Source organism: Myxine glutinosa, chromosome 8 (assembly GCF_964187855.1).
Source record: "Myxine glutinosa chromosome 8, kmMyxGlut1.1, whole genome shotgun sequence".
Taxonomy (NCBI): Eukaryota; Metazoa; Chordata; class Myxini; order Myxiniformes; family Myxinidae; genus Myxine; species Myxine glutinosa.
This window is the reverse complement of record NC_136268.1, coordinates 18125534-18151097: the sequence shown is the minus strand read 5'-3', so window position 1 is coordinate 18151097 and position 25564 is coordinate 18125534. Positions and strand designations below refer to the sequence as shown.

Genomic DNA, 25564 nt, shown 5'->3' with positions numbered 1-25564 from the left:
GTGTCTGTGTCTGTGTGCGACGTGCGTCTGTGTCTGTGTGTGTCGTGCATCTGTGTCTGTGTCTGTGTGTGTCGTGCATCTGTGTCTGTGTGTGTTATGCGTCTGTGTCTGTGTGTGTCATGCATCTGTCTGTGTCTGTGTCTGTGTGTGTCATGCGGCTGTGTCTGTGTCTGTGTGTGTCGTTCATCTGTGTCTGTGTGTGTTGTGTGTCTGTGTCTGTGTGCCCCCTTTATTACACCAATCTTTATCACTACATTTCCTACCCAACCCTCTTGTTGATTTTAGTGATTCCCCTCTCCGGTTGCCCCCGATTTTTGCCCCGCTACCTAACTGTCAATTTAACCTTGCTCTTCAATGAGCCTCGCTCTTCAAGAAAATAACTTGAGACTGCCCCTGACATGACATGTGTTTGCCAGCCTATCTCAAGTAAAATCCAGATTTGTAAGAAATGACATCAGACTATTCAAATTGCAACTGCACTGTCATGCAAGGCTTTTTAATTAAAACAAACAAACAAACATGTTTTGCCATTATCATCAACTTTACTATGTCTCAGTAGGTCAGTGAGCAGAGGAAAGAAAACTAAGAAAGCTGATTTGTGATCAAAAGCGATGGGGTCCTTCCTTGACTGACACACACACACACACACACACACACACACACACACACACACACACACACACACACACACACACACACACACACACACACACACACACACACACACATACACACATGAACGACACACACAGACACAGCCGCATGACACACACAGACACAGACACAGACACAGACAGATGCATGACACACACAGACACAGACGCACAACACACACAGACACAGAAACATGCACGATACACACAGACACAGACGCACGACACACACAGACACAGATGCACGACACACGATACACGCAGATACAGACACAGGACACACGCAGATACAGATGCATGACACACGCAGACAGACACACGATACACACAGACACAGATGCACGACACACACAGACACAGACACAGACGCACGACACACAGACACAGGCACAGACAGATGCACGACACACAGACACAGACACAGACAGATGCACGACACACACAGACACAGATGCACAACACACACAGACACAGATGCACAACACACAGACACAGACGCACGACACACACAGACACAGACACAGATGAACGACACACAGACACAGATGCACGACACACACACACACAGACACAGACAGATGCACGACACACACAGACACAGACAGATGCACGACACACACAGACACAGACAGATGCACGACACACACAGACACAGACGCACGACACACACAGACACAGATGCACGACACACACAGACACACGACACACACAGACGCACGACGCACACAGACGCGCGCGCGCGCACACACACACACACACACACACACACACACACACACACACACACACACACACACACACACACACACACGATGCACACGCGACGCGCACACACATACACACACACACACACACATCAGAAGGAAATGGGTGCTACTGTCCCTGCACATTTGTAAGTAAAAAAAACTGTGACGTTCTGTGGCCCACTTACCTGTACTCCTCCGAACACAGGAATGACCGCGCTGAGCAGTTTTCCGATCATAGTTTCCAGCGACACACGGGAGCGATCCACATAGGCGGCATACAGGAGTCTCAGGCAATTCTGCATATATTGGCCAAAACCACAAGTTAACATTATCAAGCCCAATAGCAGCAAACAGTTGGAGCACAAAATAGTGTCAGCCTGGAGCTGATGAACACAGCCCAAATTTGTACTTTACGCAGGTTTACTCAACTAAACTATTGATCCACATTTTCATTGATTTTTGCCTCCAAACAGAAGATGGATGTAAAAGAAGGCTCGCCTGATGTTAATGGACGTCAACATGAGACTCTTCCATTCTACAATCCTATCCAGATGCAAAATTTTATCGTATAATTATTTTTCTGTTCTTTCACGTAATCAACGGATATCCACAGAAACACGTTCCAAGCTTTTAGAGCAGAGTCAAAGAGGAAAACAGCATGCATTGCCACCCCTTACACGTGATCATGAAAGGCCACCAATGTAGCATGGGTGGGAAGCACAAGGCCCATTTGACTTTCTTTATATTTTAACTAGGGCTCCATGCCTGATCTGATTAATTGGACAATCGTTTAATTGGACAACAAAACAAAGATTAATTGACAACTTCATCCCAAATTGTGTGCAATTAAAATTTCACTGATGTTTTTTTTCTTTTTCTTTCCAGTTTAATTTTAAAATATCAAAATATTTTCCAAATTAGGTTAATATCAGTCACACCAGATGAACAAACCATGAACATAGGCCAAAAGAGCAAGCTACTTTAACGTTTTATTCACCGAGTTACTGTGTGCCTTGGATGCACTCATTCACCAACAGTGAGGACATGACCAAGAGATCCCATATTGACTTTGTGAAGATTGCCAACTGGACTTTCTTACCCGGAAAACCTCGGTAAAGTCAAAGCGAGAGACGAGAACGAGACTCTTGGGAGCAAATGTTTGTGCAGGAAGAATTAGATCAGGATATCTCTCGCAACTCGTCTCCTCGCTATGTTCCTCCATTCCTGCAGCATCCTGGTGGGAAAGTTCAACACAACACAAAGCATCAGGAATCGGACTAAAGGAGGAAAAATTTGAAGTTAGTGGAGGAGGGGGTGAGAGCATGTCGGAGCAGTCATTCATTGCGAGTTAGTTCTCGGCCACAGCTCAAACCTGAGGATCAGTTGCAGGCTCAAGGAAGGTGAGCGAGGCACAGTAATGGCTCTCTGAATTGATGTCGGTCAAAACAGCGACGAAAAAGGACGGGGAGGTTCGTTCAACCAGTACCCGCCAACCACCGGGCTGACAGAACTGTGAAAACGACAAGATGCATTAAACTGCAGCTTTAGCAAATAAAGGTTGAATATATTGGTAAACTAGGTGTTAGGGAAGAGATTCTGAAATAAAAAACAAAATGTAAGCTTTGTATTTCTACAACATAAACAAAGTTTAAAAGCAATAAGTCAAACGAGGAGATAAAATGTATTTGAAAATTGGCAATCACAATGCAATAAGTTCTCACCCTCTATTAAGGCTGGCAGGATAACTCAAAGGTAGCAAGGACACGTATCTGAGCTAATCTGGTGTTAGATACCTGACCAGGCGATAAATTGTCACCCCAGTGTTTCGTAGGCAGGACATTGATTGAACCAACGAGTGGACTGTCCGTCAGAAGATCATTAAACTGGGGCCCGTTATCAATGAATGGCGCCACAAACAGATTCCAAATTTCTGTCTTAACCTACAGGGGCTACTGCATCAGTGGCACAGCTGTCCTGTAAAATTTATGCAACCAGCAGGCACATGCTGCAAGTGCACACAACGGTATACTTCATTTAACACGTGGAAAAAAGAAAACTTTTCGCTTATTCTATTTTAATAGCACAAGTCAATTCCTTCTTTTCTGTCAATTTTTCACATCTTCCGCAACGACATTCCATAGCAGTTCATTAAAGAAAACTACCATTCTACCGAATGTACACCCATGCCATAAATGTGCTATAACATTGATGCGGATACAGCAAAACTCACCAACTCCAGGCCTTGTGGAAATGGTGCATTGGGCCAGTCCTCTTCAGGGAATCTCTGCAGAACATTACCTTGACCTCCTCCATCTGCACACACATCGGCAATCACAATGAGGAGTTAAACTGATTGAGCAGCCATTGAAAGTTTTTGAAAAGGTTGTTGAAAGCCTCTTGGAAGAAGACCAAGGTTGAAGGACGACTACAAAAGGTTGCAAATATAGACAACAACCGGTTTGGTTTTTAGGCCAGGAAGATAAACAACAGAAGTGATTTTCTTGAGGCAATTCGAAGGAAATTATTTGGCAGAGAAAAGGAAACTGTATCGGGTTTTCATCGACGGAGAGCAAGCACATGTGATCGAGTACCAAGAGCAGTTGCTGAAGGGCTCTCAGAAGGCAGCTCGGCCTGAAGAAATGGTGAAAGTATTCATGGGAAAGTACAAAAATAAATAAAACAAATAACTATGGTCAAGACAAACTTTGGATGCACTGGAATTGGAGATGCTTGAAGCAAAGATAGGATTACTGCAGGGATGAGTAATATCCTCTACTGCTTGTTGGAAGAATTGATGAAGAATGAAAGGTTACAATTTCCATGCGAGTTGTTGTACGCTGACGACTTAGCATTGGATGCTAAAAGTGAAAAATAAGAAAAACAGATGTTTCAGAAATGAAAAAGTGCAATAGAGAAGAAAGGTTTACACATCAATATCAACAAAATGAAGCTTATGGTGAGTGCTGAAGAAGATGATAGGAAAGAAAACGGACAATGGTTCAATATACGGAAAAGGAGTTGGATGGAACCAGTGAGTGTAGTGGCAAATATTGGAAGTACCGGAGTCCTGCAAAAATGCGTCATGACGTCATCACCAAATCTTATCTACCATCACATCAAGTTTGAACATGCCATTAACCATACGAGTCCCCAAAATGAGTGTTAAATGAAATACGTACAAGGGCTGGTAGGATGGCCTAGAGGTACACACATTCGCCTCTAAGCTGGCGAGTTGATGTCCACCGATTGACGTTAAGCTGGGTATCCAGTCGGCTGGCATTATTTGTTTAGTTTGTTTCTTTCTTGGAATTTGATGAAAGAAGGTAAAGCTTAGACCCGATCAAAAATAAGTCAGACTGAAATAAGTGAAAACGATGAGGTGGTATTGTAGCGGTTGCCGCTGAACATACACAATCGCCTTACACCTGCCGAGGACGCAACCACAGAGCGATCGCTGTGCCGGGCTCACCCAGACCGCCCGGAGACGCTCAGTCTCGCCTTTCCCGGGCATGCCTGGACTCGCCTTTCCCGGGCTCGCCCGGCCCGTCCGGCGACACCCAGTCTCGCCGTTCCCGGGCATGTCCACACTCGCCCAGGTCTCCCGGACACGCCCAGTCGCGCCTTTTAAGGGCAAACGCTCCGGCATGAGATATTCGAGTGCTTGTATATAATGCTGCCCGATAAACGGGCTTTTCAGAGTACCCGAGAATTGATTTGATGCAATAAAGAAACTCGGACGAATTCCAGCTTTTTGTCGCGTCCATTCTTTCGATTCGAGTTGGAGCACAGCTCCTTCAGTATCAAGAAACACAGAAACATTATATTATCTGTAAAAGTTGGAGTTTGTAAAGTCTGTATCAGCCTGGATTGACGTTTGGAGGTGAAATGTGAGCAATACAGATCGAAGATGTAAAAATAATGGAAAGAACAGACATGAGAATATGATATTATGGATGAATGTTTTTTTCTTTTACAAATAAGATGGCCACCAGTCTACCAGTCGGCCATCTTTGATCAGATTGCAAAATAAAGTGAGGTGCACATGTATACCACTATACCATCATGTACTGTGCTTCTGCCAAGTTTCAACAAAATCGGACCATGGCATGTCTGAAAAATCGGTGGAGACACGTTTAAGCAACAACATGGCTACCAGTAAGCCATCTTGGATCTCATCTGGGAAAAATATAATGTGTATATGTAAGCCATAATTCATCATCTGTGTGCCAAGTTTGAACAACATCGACAAATGCATGTCCGAGAAATTGAGGACCTGTTCAACATCGCCGGCAAAAATGGCCGCCAGCGGCCATCTTTGATCGCATCGTGAAACAAAATGATGTGCATATGTATACCGTTATGTATTGTCTTTTGTGCCAAGTATGAACAAAATCGGTCCATACATCTCCAAGATATGGTTGCGGACGCACGGACGAGACCAAATCCATAAGCCCCCATTTTGGACGAAGTCCACCAGCCGCTAATAAGGTAATTCTCTGCTCTGTATGTGTGTACATCTTCAAATTATAGAAAACAAGATCGGTAAATGCATGTCTGAGAAGTGCTCGAGGACGTGTTCAATACCTGCTTTTTATTTTACAACTAAAATGGCCACCAGTCTACCAGTTGGCCATCTATGATAAGATCGCAAAATAAAGTGAGGTGTCATCATATGTTGTGCTTGGGCCAAGTTTTAACAAATTCGGGCATGCATGTCCAAGAAATGGTTGGGGACAAATTCAACTTAAAAAATGGTCACCAGTCAGCCATCTTGGATCTGACCTCAAAAAAAAATGCCGAGCACATGCAAGCCATCATTCATTATTGGTGTGCCAAGTTTGAACAAGAATGGTCAATGCATGTCCGAGACATGGTTGTGGACGGACGCACATATGCACGGACGGACAAGACCCGATCCATAAGCCCCCATTTGGGACTAAGTCCAATGGGAGCTAAAAAAAAACAGGGCTGGGCCAATCTCCACCAAATCTTCCATACGTGTTGGATGTTGGTAGTACGGGGGGAAGCCGACCTATGATTTTCACATGTACACGTGTCAGAGTGCAAGTGGTTTACTGACCCCCTGCTGCAGGCAGGACCCACAGCACATCACATATTTGCCCCACAGGTCTTTCCATATTCCCAAAGGAAGCAGGTCTTTCCAGTTCAAACAAAGCAGGAACCCTTTTAGAAGGACACCAGAGGAATCACACGAAGTTTATATATAGCCATATTTATTGAAGCAATAGAAAAAAACATTAAATATGGGGAAGGAGCACAAACAACAACAATAACCACAGCCACAGCCAAGACACCAAAATGTCCTTTTGCATGTATTTTACATCATTTTTCGTTCTCAATGAGATTCACATGTAGACATGCAATATGTTTGGCAAGCACAAAGCAGCATATGCAGTCTTTTGATTTTTCCTGTCAGCGAAGTGATCGGAGGCAAGCCTAGTAATAATAATAGAGGAAGTAAAAACTGCCTTGTACAACCGTTTCACAGCACGTCTTCGTAAACAAAAGCAAGGGTTGCCCTTTTGATTGTGCAGGAAGAGAAAACGTCGAAGGGTTGGAGTCGGTGACAAAGACAGTCAAACACTCGAAGGACAAGAAGCTATTTGGACAGAGGTTGTTATGGATCACCAGGGATATTTGAGGATGAGCTTTTCTCTTCGATACAAGCAACTTCAGAACCAGTCGAGAAATGCAGATTCACAAAGCATGTCGTTTGCAGTTTTCGCTTGAGAGCACAGAGAGCGTTCAAACATGGTGATTTCAATCAGAATCGTGTATTTACAGGCCATGGACAAAAGGTAGAACGAGAACGGCACACGGTAGAGCGCATACCTCCACCAGGCTGAACAGTTTGGTTTGTATCCCAATGACAGGCCGGGTCTGGATTCCCACCTGAACCAAAATCTAATTGGCTTGTTCTAGTCACCTAACAAACTCATCCACCTAGTTTAGTCACAAGTCATCCATAACTTTTTAAAATCAAATGGAGGCACAAAGCACCCTCACTTTATAGAAGGGATCGTTTCTCTTTATGCAGCTTTAACATGGGGACTGAAAATAAGTTTCTCGGCTTCGACTGGACAAAATCGGTTGCAAATTTCAGAAGTAAATGCTTTGTACGTCGAAGTGATATGTTCCAAATTTCAGCAACGCCTGTTTCCACATTCTTGAGTTTTATTTAGAAAACCCTCGAAATCATGCTGGTGTCTGTCCGTCCGTCTGTCCATCTGTCTGTCCGTCCATCCATCCACCCAAAATGTGTTGGCGCTCATATCTCAAGGGCTATATATTGAAACTAGCTGAAACTTGGAATATACATCGGCCACTAGGTCTAGTTAATGGCTTTCGAAACAAATTCCACCTAAGTGCTATCGTTTTTGCATTAAAATTAAATATATATAAATATATATACATAAATCAATATATAAAAATATATACACACTTTATAACTCTTCAAAATATTATTACACAAATCTAACATGCTGGCTCAATGGCCTAATGGATAAATCAGACTCCCAAGCTGGGGATTGTGGGTTCGAATCCTGCCTGGGTTGAATATTTTTTTCCCCTTACTTTTTCAAGTCTTTTATATCGTCTTGAATAAAGTCGTGTACGATGAACAAATGCATTTTGTTCGTACTTAAAATGTATCTTGTGAAAAATGCCAAAAAAAGGCCCTTTTATATGGGATGTGCCATGTGGCAAACTTTAGAAAAGAAGGGACATTCTTGGGTAAAATGCCAGGGGCATAGAAAAGTCCACTTTATACAAGGGTATGTGCCATGTGGCAAAGTATAGAAAAGAAGGGACATTCAAAAAAATATCATGTGCATGCTGTACTACCCTTGTGTTCTAAGGAAGAACCAAGTAATGCTCTAGAAAAGTTCATATAAGGGGGCACCAATTTCATTCATAAACCTGCATGAAGAAGTAAATGTATTATATTTGCCAAATGTAGGGCACCCCTTTATATGAACTTTTCTAGAGCATTACTTGGTTCTTCCTAAGAACACAAGGGTAGTTCAGCATGCACATGAGATTTTTTGAATGTCCCTTCTTTTCTATTGTTCGACATTTTCTATAAGCTATGGAATGTTCCTTCTTTTCTATACTTTGCCACATGGCATATACCTTTATATAAAGGGGCCATTTCTATGTCCCTGGGATTTTACCCAAGAACATAATGTTATATATTGCTTTGCGCCCGATCCCTCAATGGTGAAGAATCACTTAAAAAGGTCCACCAAGTTTCGTCCAAACCCGTCCGTAACTTTTTTGAGATATCGTGCTATGTATCGGTTTTATCCCTCTCACTCAATGGTGAAGAATCACTTAAAAGTTAAATAATTATCGTACCTGAATCCATATTCAGATCTTCACCAAAATAAAATCGATTCGTCCTTGTAACACACCCAACCGATCCACCAAGTTTCGTCCAAATCCGTCCACAACTTTTTGAGATATCCTGCTATGTATCATTTTTGGCCCGATCTCCCAATGGTGAAGAATCATTTTTAAAATTCTACCAGCAGGATCCGAATCCAGATCTTCACCAAAATCTAATAATTTCATCCGTATCACATGCACTACCTCTCTTCAAAATTTAGTCCGAATCCGTCCACAACTTTTTGAGATATCTTGTTCACAGACAGACACACAAAACAGACAGACAGACAGACAGGGGTGAAAACATGACCTCCATCCACCTTTGGTGGTGGAGGTAATGAAGAACTAGTCTTGCTGGTGAAGGCCAGTGTCGAGCTGCGTCTGTACACCGGTAGAACAATGGATCAAATCAAAAGAACGTTGAGTTGATGTAGGTATGATAATTAATTAATCAATGTTGGATGCAAGGAGAAGCTGACGTTTCGGATGTTAACCCTTCGTTGGAGGGTTAATGCCCGAAAACGTAATCTTCTCCTTGCTTCACCAGGCAGTTGGCATCCCTCCATAAACGTTCCATTCATTTCATCAATGGATAAAAAACAAAATCCATTAAGATGCCACCAGAGAAACACGCACGTTATTTGAAGACACCACATCCATGCAAGTGCAGGAACTCGTGCAAAAATTCAGAATCATTGGAATCCCCCGCGATGAAGCTAACTCCGAAGGCATTTCACTCACTCACTGCAGGCAGGTTGGTGGTCTTTCCGTCTTCTACAGACTCCTCTCCGGCCTAGCTCTTCCAGCTCTCTCTGGGCTCTGTCCCCCAAATATTTCTACAGGTCACACAAGATCTGCCTGCAACCCTCTTATGGTTAAACTGCCAAAATCAAGACTCCCTATTCAACATTCACTCTTTCATTCCTTTCTCCCACCTCTGGAACAAACTCCCTCACTCACTTCAATCCCACTCCTCCCTCCAGGTCTTTAAAACAGCTGTTCACCACCATCTCTTATCACCATGTTCTTATCACCATCACCATGTTCTGCCGCTCCCCTTGTTTTTTGTGTTTTGTGTGTCGGTTTGTCTTTTTGTGTGATTAATGTTTGCTCTTTCACGAGCCTCGATCTTGTATACAAAAAAAAACAAAAAAAACAAAAAAAAAAAACTTATCTTTCCCCATCCAAAACCTTGATCTTTTCTACCCCCGTTAATTCACTCTAGATCCATGTTTTTGAAATACCAACTTCTTTCCTGGAAGTCCTAGCAATGTCCATGTGTTTTATACCTTTCCCACCCCCCCCCCCGCCCCTTCCGGTGTCTCCTCCCCCTAAGCCCTCTCCCTCCCACAGATCTCCCAAAGTCCCTGCTCTCAAATGTTGTACTTGTATGATTCCCTCTCTTTCCCCATCTTGTCTCCCGCTCCCTTTATCTTATGTTTTATGTGTCAGTTTGTCTTTTTGTGATTAACGTTAGCTCTTATACGAGCCTCGATCTTGTATACAAAAAAACAAACAAAAAACAACGCGAGCCCTGCTACGAAAGGGTCAACACCGAGGATCCACATGGAGTAGTTTTCAGCACCACACACACAGACATTATCAACACAGCTACAGCAAATCCATGCAGCGGAAAACACATGCTGCCCCATGCATGACGGGTTTATATTAGCGAAAAATGAAAGCAACAGGAATCCTCACAGAGACAAACAGTCGGGTACGAGTACCGGGTTATCCACAAGACGGTGACACCGCGTTACTGGTGATATGCTGGATGCACACATGATCCAACGTATCAGAGTTTCCATGAAAAGCCAGGTGCTAAAAATTTTCAGGTGAACAAGGAAATTCAAAAGCATGACTGGACATTGTAAGGAATTATCTGTTAGGTTCAGCTTTGTATAGTTTAATTTGAGCATTAAGCCAGACCACCTTTACAAACCAGACTAAGTACAACAGATCGACATTAGGATAGGCAAGTCTACCGCTTTTCAGCCTCATAAAATATTTTTGTATTTAAAGGTCTTTGGGTAGAGATTACATCAAACGAGAAGGGGATTTCAAAAACAAAATGACAGGTTCTGGGAATAAACAAACAAGAAGACGTCATGCAGAGCACGATACTTGCAAAATCCGCCCCCTTACCCCCAAAAAGGTTTCCATTGATCCAGCAAATTGTCCATTTCATCAAGATTAAAAATGACGATCATGATCAAAGCTCAGGTCCATAGGATGAAAAGTGATTCTTTTTCAGATGAAAATTGATTTTCGAAGTTTGACCTAGAGTTGACCTTTTGAGCTCAAATTTTATTTTTTTCCAATTCGGTGAGGTACAAGGCAAATGCTGTCAAATTTTCAAGTCAATCGGAAGAAAATTGATGATTTTGGAAGTTTGACCTTGAGTTGACCATTGACCTTTTGACCTCAAAAATAGTTCGTTTCCCTATTTAATGACTGAATGTGCAAATGCTGTTCAATATTCAAGTCAATCGGATGAAAAATGGCAATTTTATAAATTTGACGTCCAAATTACCTTTGACCTCAAAATTAATAGGCTTCTCAGTTGTGACGGTGTCTATAACTTGGTGAATTTCATGATGATCGGGTTAGAATTGTGACCTGTAGGCGAGTGACAAACAGACAAGAAGACGTCATGCAGAGCACGATCCTTGCAAAATCCACCCCTCCCCCACACTAAAAAGGTTTCCATTGATTCAGCAAATTGTCCATTTCATCAAGATTAAAATTGACGATCTTGATCAAAGCTCGGGCAATAGGATGAAAAGTGATGATTTTAGAAGTTTGACCTTGAGTTGACCTTTGACCTTAAAAATAGTTGGTTTCCCTGTTTAGTGACGCAGTACACAATTGCTGTTCAATTTTCAAGTCAATGAGATGAAAAATGGCGATTTTAGAAATTTGACCTCCAGATGACCTTTGACATCAAAATCTAATCAATTCTACCTTGTCACACAGGCATCTGTGTCGAAACTGTCACACATCTAATCAATTCTACCTTGTCCACCAAGTTTCATCTGAATCCATCCACAACTTCCTGCTCACAGACAAGCAGACAGACAGACAGACAAACAGACAGAATAACACACATTACCAACCAATATACAGTCGGACCCGCTATTCGCAGTTCCGCGTATTCACTGGTGATAAAATGCGGCCTGTTTCTCTATTCGCGGAAAAGTGTGTTGCGAATTCGCGGGTTTATTTTCTTTTCTTTTCACAGCCGTGTTCCGCGAATTCGCGGTTTTCTTTTTATATCCACGGCCATGTTCTGCGAATTTGCAATTATTTTTTTCTATTCACGGCCGTGTTCTGCGAATTGGCGGGTATTTTTCTTTTCTATTCACGGCCGTGTTCTGTGAATTCACGGTTTTTTTTCTATTCACGGCCGTGTTCTGGGGATTCGCGGGTTTTTTTTCTATTCATGGGCGTGTTCTGGGGATTCGCATGTTTAATTTTCTATTCAGGGGCGTGTTCTGCGAATCTGCGGGGTTTTTTTCTATTCATGGGCATGTTCTGCGAATTTGCGGGGTTTTTTTCTATTCACGCCCGTGTTCTGCGAATTGGCGGGGGTTTTTTTTTCTATTCACGGGCGTGTTCTGTGAATTTGCGGGGTTTTTTTCTATTCATGGGCGTGTTCTGCGAATTTGCGGGGTTTTTTTCTATTCACGCCCGTGTTCTGCGAATTGGCGGGGGTTTTTTTTTCTATTCACGGGCGTGTTCTGCGAATTCGCGGTTTTTTTTCTATTCACGGCCGTGTTCTGGGGATTCGCGGGTTTTTTTCTATTCACGGGCGTGTTCTGGGGATTTGCGGGATTTTTTCTATTCACGGGCGTGTTCTGGGGATTCGCAGGTTTTTTTTCTATTCACGGGCGTGTTCTGCAAATTTGCAGGGTTTTTTTCTATTCAGGGGCGTGTCCTGCGAATTCGCGGTTTCTTTTCTATTCACGCCCGTGTTCTGCGAATTGGCAGGTTTTTTTTCTTTTCTATTCTCGGCCGTGTTCTGCGAATTCACATTTTTTATTTCTATTCACGCCCGTGTTCTGCGAATTGGCGGGGCTTTTTTCTATTCACGGGCGTGTTCTGCGAATTCGCGGTTTTTTTTTTATTCACGGCCGTGTTCTGGGGATTGGCGGGTTTTTTTTCTATTCACAGCCATGTTCCACAAGTTCACGGTTTTTCAGGGGCGCAAAAAACAATTTTCACAAGCCGTTAGCTTGAAATATGGTATTTATAAAACCCATATTTCACCAGCCACGCATAAAGCAGCTGGACATACGCAAAAAAAAACATCTAGGAGTCGCGAGCTTGATCTGCTCCTGCGTTTGCTGCTGTGTGATTCACGTTTTCACGGCTTTCATGGGATATCCCATCATTCACACTGTGAATAGCTTCACGTGATATTCCACCGTTCACAGGTAAACAATGTTTCGCGGGATATCCCGCAATTAACACTGTGAACAGCTTCACGTGATATTCCACCGTTCACAGGTAAACATTGTTTCACGGGATATCACATCATTCACACTGTGAATAGCTTCACGTGACATTCTGCCGTTCATAGGTAAACAATGTTTCAGGGGATATCCCACCAGCTGCATAACACCTCATCCCTGCGAGTTACTGTACAGAATGAAAACACTTCACAGTATCTATTAGTGCAATTATCTGTCTCCCTTTTCCCCATTCAAACAATGGCACGGCATGCATTCGCGGATTTTCATCGACATTCGTGGATTATTGCCGACATTCGCGGGTTTTGTCTCGCCATTTCCGGGACGTTCATCGACCTTCGCGGATTATCGTCGCCTTTCTCTTGATTTGCTTCAACATTCGCAAATTTTGCCTCGCCAATTGCATGGCTGTGTGCTTGATTATATATACCTGTCAGCAATGGGTGTGGCTGAAACAGCCGAATCCACTAATTAGAAGGGGTGTCTGCATACCTTTGGCCATGTAGTGTATATGTGGATCACAGTCATGCTCCTAGCAAATGATACCGGACACAAAAGGTGAAGAAGAACATAGATCTTCTATATAAATTCCAGTGCGTGTTAGGTATACGGTTATGAATTTACCAAACAAGGATTTTGCACCATTTTTAAATAACCAACACATGTTTGTTTGATTAGCATCTTATGCTATTTTCTGGTTCATGTTACACATTTTTTACAGAGCCATTGGGAGTCAAAGGCAGGATGCATCCGAGCCTCGAAAGGATGGCTGGCTGGGGCGAGCTCAATTTGTAACACTTTCTCATGTGAATTGGATTCCTACACGTGTGGAACGACATCTCTGTATAATCGGAATGATGGCAGAAATGAGGGAAAGCATTCCATAAACCACGATCCTTGAAGGGCAGGAAACTGCTCTGTACAGCCAGCTTGAAATGGAAACCACAAAACTTCAAAATGAACGGATATTCAACACATTAATCCCTTAACATGTTTCTGTCAAATTATTGTGCTGAGGATGTCTTTGTTGCAACCTGGGGACGTCACGAAAACGAGTGTTGGCTTCACTTCATGTTGTCCCCAAGCCACCACTGGTCTTCTGCACTCGGATGAATACAGGACGAGATTGGCAAATTGATCAACAGTAACCGTATCCTTTCACAGCGGGAGCACAGAAAACTCGAGCTTTTGATATAGTTGTCAAAATTGCAGCTAAATACCTGCTACAACTGGCTAATGAAGAGAATCCTAAGACGACACCAACAAAGGAATGCAGAGAAAGGTCACAGAAGCAGTGTGAAGGCTCGTTATTTATCAGAACCGAGGGAAAGGGAAAAGGGCATGGGCCTAGTGCACAGAAATGTGCAAAATAAATAATTCAAACGCAGCCTGACTGAAGTGCTCATTATTATTATTATTATTTTTTTATTTTAGAAATTATATTATATAATATTATTATTTTAGAAAGGTGAAGAAAGAGAGAATGGTCCAAGAGGTTTTGAGAAAGTAAAAAGTCTGCTTTTTGAAAAGGAGGAAGATATGTAGGAGTTCCCTAGTCCCTAGTTATCGTTAGTATATGTAAATCCTCTTTTATTCATGGCTCAAATTCAGTGGTTGCCATTTCATGCACCACACAGCACAAGTTTGATTCTCTCTTTTTCCCAAATTATCATTTGACATTCTCCATGTATATATCAGGTACAACCTGCTATTCATAAATTCCCTCTTTCTTTTATTAACCCTCTCATAGAGCACCACACAGAACCACATTCTAAAACACAGCACCACAGACAACCAAAATTCAAATTATTCGCTCTCTCAAAACACACCATTCTCACCACAGTAGACATCAGCAAAGCAGTTGACACTCTCCCAAAGCTCTTACTCAAACAAAATACTTAACACAGACATGGACAACAACACTAAACGCTAGCTGGCCAACTACCAATCACGCAGTCATTCGTAATTTTTAACGGCAGGTCAGAACGCACACGATACTTTCCGAATGGAGTCCCTCAAGGTTCAGTCCTCTCCCCCACACTCTTTAATCTGTTCATGCACAACATTCCACAACCATCCGAGAACATACAATTAGCCTCATATGCGGACAATATAACCAACAACTCCACTCATAACAACATCAACACCACCACAGCACAACTTCAACCTTTCCTCAGCACCCTACAAACCTGGCTCACCATCAACAGACTAAAAGTAGCCCCCTCAAAATCAAGTCACTCTTCTAACAAATTACACCAATGGACATAGGCCTGCACCACACATCACACTGAATGACATCCCTATTCCACACACCAAAAAAAATATGCGGGGTCACTTTTAACACATCCATGTCATTCTCAGATCTGGTGTTGGCTTAGCGGTTAGGGTGCCGGCTTGGGATCCTAGGATCCTGGGTTCGAATCCCGGTCGATCGCTGAATTAACGCCAGGGGGGTTGACTCAGCCTGTCATCCTTCCGAGGTCGGCAAATTGAGTACCAGCTTGCTGGGATGAATGATCCCGGTGTGTACCCCGGTTTAGAATAGGTACACCATATCCCTGCGCATCGTAAGAGCGTGACCAAGGGTTGGCGTCAGGAAGGGCATCCGGCCATAAAAAAAACATTGCCTCAAACAGGGAACCATGATTGTCATTGGGCCCGCAAGGCTAACCCCCGCTCTAGCGGGGAAAATGGCCTTAAAACGATCATTCATTCATTCATTCATGTCATCCTCAGATCACACACAAACATAAAAAAAACAAAAAAACATGCACATTTCTGACTGACTACATTTCTGGCACTCTCAGACAACAGTACACATCCAAACAGTACATTAGATCAGTCATCAACAATGCCAGCTCATCTTGGGCCTCCAGCCTATCGAATACACATCTCAACATCCTGTAGACCATAAAAAAACAAAGCCCTTCACATCATCACAGGTGGCACATTAATAACACACATCGATCACATACACAAAAGTCAAAATGCGAAAAATCGAAGACCATCTAGATATGAGGGGTGCACAGTTCCTTGCAACGGCAAATGCCAACCCTAATGACCCATGCCACTACATGTACAACCACCCACCAGCCCCTAGACACATTAAAACTACACCACAAAGACACTACAGTGACATCCTTCGTAATATCCCCCCACCAAACAATGGAAACTACAAAAAACACAACCACATCCACATCACCATAAACGCAATAAACAACCTGGGCCCAAACAGTATCTTGGGCACAAATCCTACACTCCGCCCCCCCTCCCCCATTGATGACACAGAAATGACTCCCCAGGTCTGATTGTGTTCACCTTTCATGCCTTCGCTGTGGACACCGACCACAACTTTTACACGACAAACGTAGACTTGACAACACCACTGACGACACCTGCAAACACTGCCAGGCCACTCCACGCACAATAAAACACATCATGGAAGACTGCGTGCTCATTATAGGGGTCTACAGGGATTGACCCTCCCCCCACCCCCCTCCCCAAAATAGGTATTTCCTCCCTTCTCCTAAACTACACACACCATTTCAATGGAACTTGACCACAGCCTTCATCACCAGTGATGTACCAATTGCTTGTTCACGGCATTAAAAATATCAGGGTCTAAAGGGGTCCCTCCGGGGGGTTTGAGTGACTGTTGGTCCTTATCCAGGTGAGCTTCAGGACCCATGGTCCTATTTTTTTATGAATATACTGCGGATGACATAATTCTCCCAAAATGTTTGTTGAATCAAAATGGTTGCAGCTGTATTGACTACTTGCTATTCTTCCCTCTGGGCTGGCTCTCCTGCCTCACATCTCGCTCAGCTTGACCCCTTGGAAAACCAAGGCCTTCAAGATCATTGGAATCTCCCGTGATGAAGCCGATTTGATGGGTCTATCACTTCGCTATCACAGACAGGTTGGTGGTCTCTCTGCCCTCTTCCTCCTCCTTTCTGGTCTTGGATCCTCTGCACGGTACACCATCAACCCACTTCTGGTGAAACTACCTAAATCCAGGATCACTGCTCACCTCCACTCATTCGTTCCTCTTTTTCTTGTCCACACCATGCGTCCTTTCCTGCCCTCCTCCCTCCATTCCTCCTGACTCCCCCCCCCCCCCCCATTCCACCTGATACTCATTGGTTGTCCAAGTCTCCCTCTATTTCATCCTTTAACTCTACTGTTGGTGTTTCTCCCCTCTCTCTACTGTTCCTTTTGTCCTATTACGTCCTGAACTGTTCAGTGTTTAACTCTTCCATGAGCTTCTTTCTGTCCAGTGCACTAACTGTATCCCAAAAAAAAAAAAAATCACAGATATGGGATTTTCACCAAGCTCTGGCGACTGACAATGGCGGCTGCGAACAGTTTGAAGATGAGTCATCTCCAAAAAAGCTCGATAAAATATCAAGATTCCAGCCAGGAAATCACAACCGATGGGTGCAGTGCACAGAAGGACACAGTGGCTGCCAGAATATCAACCCTTACATCCTGGCCGATTCAAGGCAACTCACCTCGCGAATAAATACTTCGAATCCTGTTTTCAGCCTTCGGAATGGAGCGATGGTCCGATGATCCCCTCACGATACGTATCCCTTTGCACAAGTTAAACCCAAAAAGCCTCCTTTCATCGTGATTATAAGTAACTCTTTTCTGTCAGACATCATGGTATATATCTATCTATGAGGTAGTATGTATTGAGCATGCACGCACATGATTAGTAGGTTTGAAGGGTATCAGATCTACAAATTTGCTTCTACGCCATTACATTCCAAAGCAGTACCATGAAACAAAATAGATTTTACCTGCATCAGATGCTGTTTGCCTTTGAAACTTTTCAAATAAAAATAATCTATTAAAACACTTGTTCTATACAAGAGAGCTTAGAGCAGAAAAAACACCAAAACTACGTATGCAGGAACTCGTACATTCTCACAAAGTGCATCATATACGAGTTCAGCACGACAAATGTACATGTTTACAATGTACTTGAAGAAACGTACCCACGGGCACAACACAGGGACAACTGCAGCAAACAAACAGAATATGCTTCGAGAAGCAATTTCTTTGGCTCGGAGCTCACCACTCGTAACAAGAATTACATCACTTCTTGTGAACTCGCCATGTGCACAGCACATCCATTAACGTTTGTCAGGCAACCGCCCGCTTTACAAGGCGTTGCGAAAGAGTTGCAGAACGTGATAGTCAGAGCTTCCTGAACCTTTCACTTGAATAGAGCATCTCCAGTTCACTCACATGCCAATGATCCGACTCAGCTGCTCGTCTCTTCTGCAATGTAGGATGTACCCAACAGCTATTTCTTATATTTGTCTATGAAGAGGACAAGTCAAGTACAAGCAAAAGCATATCTTAATGTTGGCATACGAATGACATTGTTCATCAAAACTACACGTTTAGGGTTGCATTGGGTTCGGGTTGTTGCAGACTGCAAACAGCTACTGCATCATGTAATACGAGTGCTGTATGCACCAGATTTTGCTCGTTTTTCCTCTGCTGGTGCATGGATCTCTAATCAGCTCTTCATGAACTTCAAACGTTGAATTTAGAAGAAATAATGCCTCCGGGCGACTTCATCAACGGCGGCATAATAAAGTCCGCTACACTTTTTGACCGAAAGTGGACAGACATTGTTTTCACCCCTGTCTGTTTGTCTGTCTGTCTGTCTGTCTGTCTGAGAACGACATCTCAAAAAGTTATGGACGGATTTTGACAGAACTTGGTTGGTGGACAGGTTGGATGTGTATGGATTCGAAAAAAAAACAAAAAAAACCTTGGTGGACATGTTGGGTGCGTAACAATGACAAATTGATTCAAATTTGGTGAAGATGCAGACTCGGATGCAGATTTGAGAATTTTAAAAGTAATTCTTCACCATTGAGCCTATAGGGCCAAACAATATATAGCATGATACCTCAAAACGTTGTGGACAGATTCGTACAAACCTTGATGGAAAGGTTGGGGGTGTGACAAGAACGAATCAATTCGATTTTGGTGAAGAACCAAATCCGAAAACAATTACGAGGTCTTTTAAATATACAAATTCAAAAAGTTGTGCACTGGTTATGACACAATATACAAATACACAAACAGTATACAAATATACAAACAATATACAAACAATATAGAAACAACATTCAAACAATATACAAACAATACAACAACAACAACAACAGGCATTTTAAGGCCATTTTCCCTGCAAGAGCAGGGGTTAGCCTTGCGGTCCCCATGACAATGTTCTCCATTTCGCCCTATTTTCTGCATCTCCCCTTGTTAACCCCCTTGCCCGCATTTCTTCTTCGACCATCTTTAGCCAAGTCTTTCTCGGTCTTCCCCGTCCTCTACTTCCTTCTACAATCATTCCCATCACTCTTTTCAACCAGTCACTTTCATCCTTCCTCAACACATGACCAAACCATCTCAACCTGTTTCTCTTCACAGCATCCATCACAGGCTCTATTCCCATCATCTTTCGCAATTCATCATTTGTCTTCCTCTCTCTCAACGATACTCCACACATCCACCGAACCATTCGCATTTCCACCCTTTCCAGCCTTCGTTGCTGCTCTACGTTCATTACCCATGTCTCACTCCCATAAATCATAACATTTCTCACACATGCAGCATACACCTTTCCCTTCAGCTTCAATGACACTCCCCTCCTCGTCAGCACGCCACTCAGTTCCCGAAACTTCTTCCATGCACACCTCACTTGAGCAACCGTTGCCGAGTCTGATCCACCTTCTCCATTCAGCATGTCTCCAAGGTAACAAAATGTTTTCACACCTTCCAGCTTCACGCCATCTCCAAGATCCAACTCAACATTTCCTCCATCTGCAGCTCCCTCTGTGCACACCTTACACTTGAATGTAGCTGCCACACTGGTTAATGACCCTCTCAAACCACTACATTTTTGATGAACCCACTCAGCGCACATTGTACATTGAATGGAGTTCACTCCGACACCCTTCCTGCACACAGCACACGGCCACTTCCCAGTTCTTTCCACCTCACCACATGCTTTACCACTTGCCATCACCTTTGTTTTTCTGATATTCACCTTCAGACCTTTTGTCTCCATACATTCCTTCCACTTGTTCATCTTCTCCTTCAGTCCATCCATACTTTCTGCAATCAACACCAGATCATCTGCATACAACTCCCACGGTAGACCCTCCTGTACGTTCTGAGCCAGCACCTCCATCACAGCTACAAATAGTAGTGGACTTAGTACCGACCCTTGATGCACTCCCACCTTCACCTCAAACTCACCACTGTTCCAGTCCTTCGTCCTTACAGCTGTGCGTGCTCTTTTGTACATTGCCATCACGACTCTGATCAACCATTACTCCACTCCTAACTTCCTCAATGCCCATGTCACTACTTCACGTGGAACCCTATCGAATGCTTTCTCCAGATCTACAAACCCAAGAAACAACTTCTTCCTCTTCTCCATATACTTCTCCTGCAACTGCCTCACAATAAAAAGCGTGTCTGTCGTTCCTCTTCCTGGCATAAATCCATGCTGCATTTCATCAATCTTCACTTTCTTCCTTATCCTCCTCTCCAACACCCTTTCCAATACCTTCATTCCATGCTCCAATAACTTTATCGCTCGATACGAGCCACAGTCCAGAGGGTCACCTTTCCCCTTGTATAGAGGGACGAGGGTACTCAGTTCCCAATCCACTGGAATGCGGCCTTCTTTCACCACCAGATTGCAGATCTCTGTCATTCTCTTCACACCCCAATTTCCCGCTGCCTTCAACATATCTCCCACCACTCCCGTAGGCCCTCCCGCTTTTCTACTCTTCATTGCTTTTATCGCTTCCTCAACTTCCTTCTCGGTTATCTTCTCTGCCGGTCCAAAAACTGGGTTACTCTCTATGTTGCCATCCCATTCATTCTCTGCATTCAACAGTATTTCCATATATCTCTTCCATCTTCCTTTAATTCCATCTGGGTCCACAACGATTTGTCCCACTTCATCCTTCAAGCAACTCACGCCCATCACATCACACCTCTCTTTCGCTATCTGCTTTGCAATCCTGAATACTGCTTTCTGACCCTCTTCCGAATCCAAGCGCTCTCCAAAACATTTTCCTACATGCCTCCTGTGCCTTTGCTACCTCTTTCTTTGCAGCCTTCTTGGCTGCCTTATAACTTTCATGCTCTGCCTTTTCTGCCCCCATACCCTTCGCCTTCTGCCACTCCTTGAACTTCTTCCTCTTCTCGTCAATCTTCTTTCCAACTTCGTCATCCCACCACCATGTTTCCGAGTGCCTCGGTGGTCCTTTTGTCCATCCACATACCTCACCAACCGCTCCCAACAGACGATCTTTCATTGACATCCAACCACTTTCAAGCTCAACCACATCATCCTCCACCATACTCAGCCTCTCTTTTAATGCCTCCCTCACTGTCACCTCTTTCAACCTCCACACCTTCATTCTCGGTTGGTACTTCACCCGCCGAGCTCTCCTCGCACCTTTCACCCTTATGTCGCAGACAACCAAGTGGTGCTGTGAAACAGCCTCCTCCCCCGGGATCACCTTTGTGTCCCGGAGGTGCCCCCTATCTCGCCTACGCACCAGCAGGTAGTCAACGGTTGTCGTCGACACACCTGACATGTGTGTAACAAGCTTATTATCTTCTTTCTGAAACTGAGTATTACAAATCAACAAATCAGCTCCATCAGCAAACTCCAAAATCCTTTCACCTTCTTCATTTCTCACACCATATCCGTAACCCCCATTAACTCCCTCAAAACCGTCCATACTCCTTCCCACATGTCCATTTAGGTCTCCTCTACCACAACAACTTCCTCATCTTTCACATTTTCCATCAGCTTCTCTATTGCACACCAGAACCTGTCCTTCTCTTCATCGCTCCGACCAACCTGCGGAGCATATCCCGAGATGATGTTCACCAAGAGCTTTCCAATCATCATTTTCACCATCATCAACCTTTCACTCACTCTAGTCACACTCACCACACTGTCTACAAACTCCTCAGAAAACAGGACACCAACACCATTCACGCCTTCTGGGAACCCTTGCCACACAAACTTGTATTTCTGTCCCTGCCTACCCTTCACCATTCTCACACCACTTCCCTTCCATCTCGTCTCCTGCACACAACATATGTCCACTCTTCTTCTGACTAATACTTCCACCACTTCTCCTGATCTCCCTGTCATTGTCCCTACATTCCATGTCCCAAATCTCAGAAACCGATCTCCACGTCGGGCATCAGACGTTTCGGCGTCATAAATGGAATGATTTCCACCCTTGCTTCAATTGGGTTCCCCACCTTGAGTTTTGACGAGAGGGAGTGGGGTCCCCCACGGGGTACTTCGGGCTGTACCCTACCCATATGTAGTTGTAATTGTCATGGTTCTCTTTTTGAGGCAATGTTTTTATGGCCGGGTGCCCTTCCTGACGCCAACCCTTTTAGTCGCCTCTGACGACACGCAGGGATACAGTGTACCTATTCTAAACCGGGGTACACACCAGGAAATATACAAACAATATACAAACAACATACAAACAACATACAAACAAGATACAAACGATATAGAAACGATATACGAACAATATACAAACGATATACAAACGATATACGAACAAAATAACAACAACATGCATTTTAAGGCCATTTTCCCTGCGAGAGCGGGAGTTAGCCTTGCGGTCCCCATGACAATCTTCTCCATTTTGCCCTATTTTCTGCATCTCTCCTTGTTAACCCCCTTGCCCACATTTCTTCTTCCACCATCTTTAGCCAGGTCTTTCTCGGTCTTCCCCGTCCTCTACTTCCTTCTAAATTCATTTCCATCACTCTTCTCAACCAGTCACTTTCATCCTTCCTCAACACATGACCAAACCATCTCAACCTGTTCCTCTTCACAGCATCAATCACAGGCTCTATTCCCATCATCTTTCGCAATTCATCATTTGTCTTCCTCTCTCTCAACGATACTCCGCACATCCATCGAACCATTCGCATTTCCACCCTTTCCAACCTTCGTTGCTGCTCTACGTTCATTACCCATGTCTCGCTCCCATAAATCATAACACTTCTCACACATGCAACATGCAACTTTCCCTTCCTCCATCTGCAGCTCCCTCTGTGCACACCTTACATTTGAATGTAGCTGCCACACTGGTTAATGACCCTCTCAGACCACTACATTTTTGATGAACCCACTCAGCGCACATTGTACATTGAATGGAGTTCACTCTGACACCCTTCCTGCACACAGCACAGGGCCACTTCCCAGTTCTTTCCACCTCACCACATGCTTTACCACTCGCCATCACCTTCGTCTTTCCGATATTCACCTTCAGACCTTTTGTCTCCATACATTCCTTCCACTTGTTCATCTTTTCCTTCAGTCCATCCATACTTTCCGCAATCAACACCAGATCATCTGCATACAACAACTCCCACGGTAAACCCTCCTTTACGTGCTGAGCCAGCAATTCCATCACAGCTACAAATAGTAGTGGACTTAGTACCGACCCCTGATGCACTCCCACCTTCACCTCAAACTCACCACTGTTCCCGTCCTTCGTCCTTACAGCTGTGCACGCTCTTTTGTACATTTTGTACACCTCACAACATGCCTTACCACTTGCCATCACCTTCGTCTTTCCGATATTCACCTTCAGACCTTTTGTCTCCATACATTCCTTCCACTTGTTCATCTTTTCCTTCAGTCCATCCATACTTTCCGCAATCAACACCAGATCATCTGCATACAACAACTCACACGGTAAACCCTCCTTTACGTTCTGAGCCAGCACCTCCATCACAGCTACAAATAGTAGTGGAATTAGTACCGACCCCTGATGCACTCCCACCTTCACCTCAAACTCACCACTGTTCCCGTCCTTCGTCCTTACAGCTGTGCATGCTGTTTTGTACATTTCCATCACTGCTCTGATCAACCATTCCTCCACTCCTAACTTCCTCAATGCCCATGTCAATACTTGGTGTGGAACCCTATCGAATGCTTTCTCCAGATCAACAAACCCAAGAAACAACTTCTTCCTCTTCTCCATGTACTTCTCCTGCAACTGCCTCACAATAAAAAGCGCGTGTGTCGTTCCTCTTCCTGGCATAAATCCAAACGGCATTTCGTCGATCTTCACTTTCTTCCTAATCCTCCTCTCCAACACCCTTTCCAATACCTTCATTCCATGCTCCAATAACTTTATCACTCGGTACGAGCCACACTCCAGAGGGTCACCTTCCCCTTGTATAGAGGGACGAGGGTACTAAGTTTCCATCCACTGGAATGCGGCCTTCTTTCACCACCAGATTACAGATCTCTGTCATTCTCTTCACACCCCAACTTCCTGCTGCCTTCAACATATCTCCCACAACTCCCGTCGGCCCTTGCGCTTTTCTACTCTTCATTGCTTTTATCGCTTCCTCAACTTCCTTCTCAGTTATCTTCTCTGCCGGTCGTAAAACTGGGTTACTCTCTATGTTGCCATCAGGTTCATTCTCTGTATTCAACAGCATTTCCATATACCTTTTCCATCTTCCTTTAATTCCATCTGGGTCCACAACGATTTGTCCCACTTCATCCTTCAAGCAACTCACGCCCATCACATCACACCTCTCTTTCGCTATCTGCTTTGCAATCCTGAATACTGCTCTCTGACCTTCTTCCGAATCCAAGCGTTCTCCGTACATTTTCCTACATGCCTCCTGTGCCTTTCTTACCTCTTTCTTTGCAGCCTTCTTGGCTGCCTTATAACTTTCATGCTCTGCTGTTTCTGCTCCCGTACCATTCGCCTTCTGCAACTCCTTGAACTTCTTCCTCTTCTCCTCAATCCTAACTTTATCATCCCACCACCATGTTTCCGAGTGCCTCAGTGGTCCTTTTGTCCATCCACATACCTCACCAACGGCTCCCAACAGACTAGCTTTCATTGACATCCAACCACTTTCAAGCTCAACCACATTATCCTCTACCCTACTCAGCCTCTCTTTTAATGCCTCCCTTACTGTCACCTCTTTCAACCTCCACACCTTCATTCTGGGTTGGTACTTCACCCGCCGCGCTCTCCTCACACCTTTCACCCTTATGTCGCAGACAACCAAGTGGTGCTGTGAAGCAGCCTCCTCCCCCGGGATCACCTTTGTGTCCCGGAGGTGCCCCCTATCTCGCCTACGCACCATCAGGTCGTCAAAGGTTGTCGTCGACCCACCTGACGTGTATGTAACAAGCTTATTATCCTCTTTCTGGAACTGAGTATTA

General features: G+C 44.0%; 1 protein-coding gene across 1 annotated transcript in view; it reads right to left on the bottom strand.

Moving 5' to 3' along the window:
- The window catches only part of LOC137432281 (myotubularin-related protein 5), a 128969-nt gene that overhangs the window by 89294 nt on the left and 14111 nt on the right, over nt 1-25564 (bottom strand). The window contains exons 2-5 of the mRNA XM_068124082.2: nt 3630-3712; nt 2772-2909; nt 2499-2633; nt 1585-1695 (exon numbers count right to left, since the gene is read on the bottom strand). Of these exons, the coding sequence (XP_067980183.2) occupies nt 1585-1695; nt 2499-2633; nt 2772-2909; nt 3630-3712 (467 nt within the window). The remainder of the gene's footprint in view (nt 1-1584; nt 1696-2498; nt 2634-2771; nt 2910-3629; nt 3713-25564) is intronic.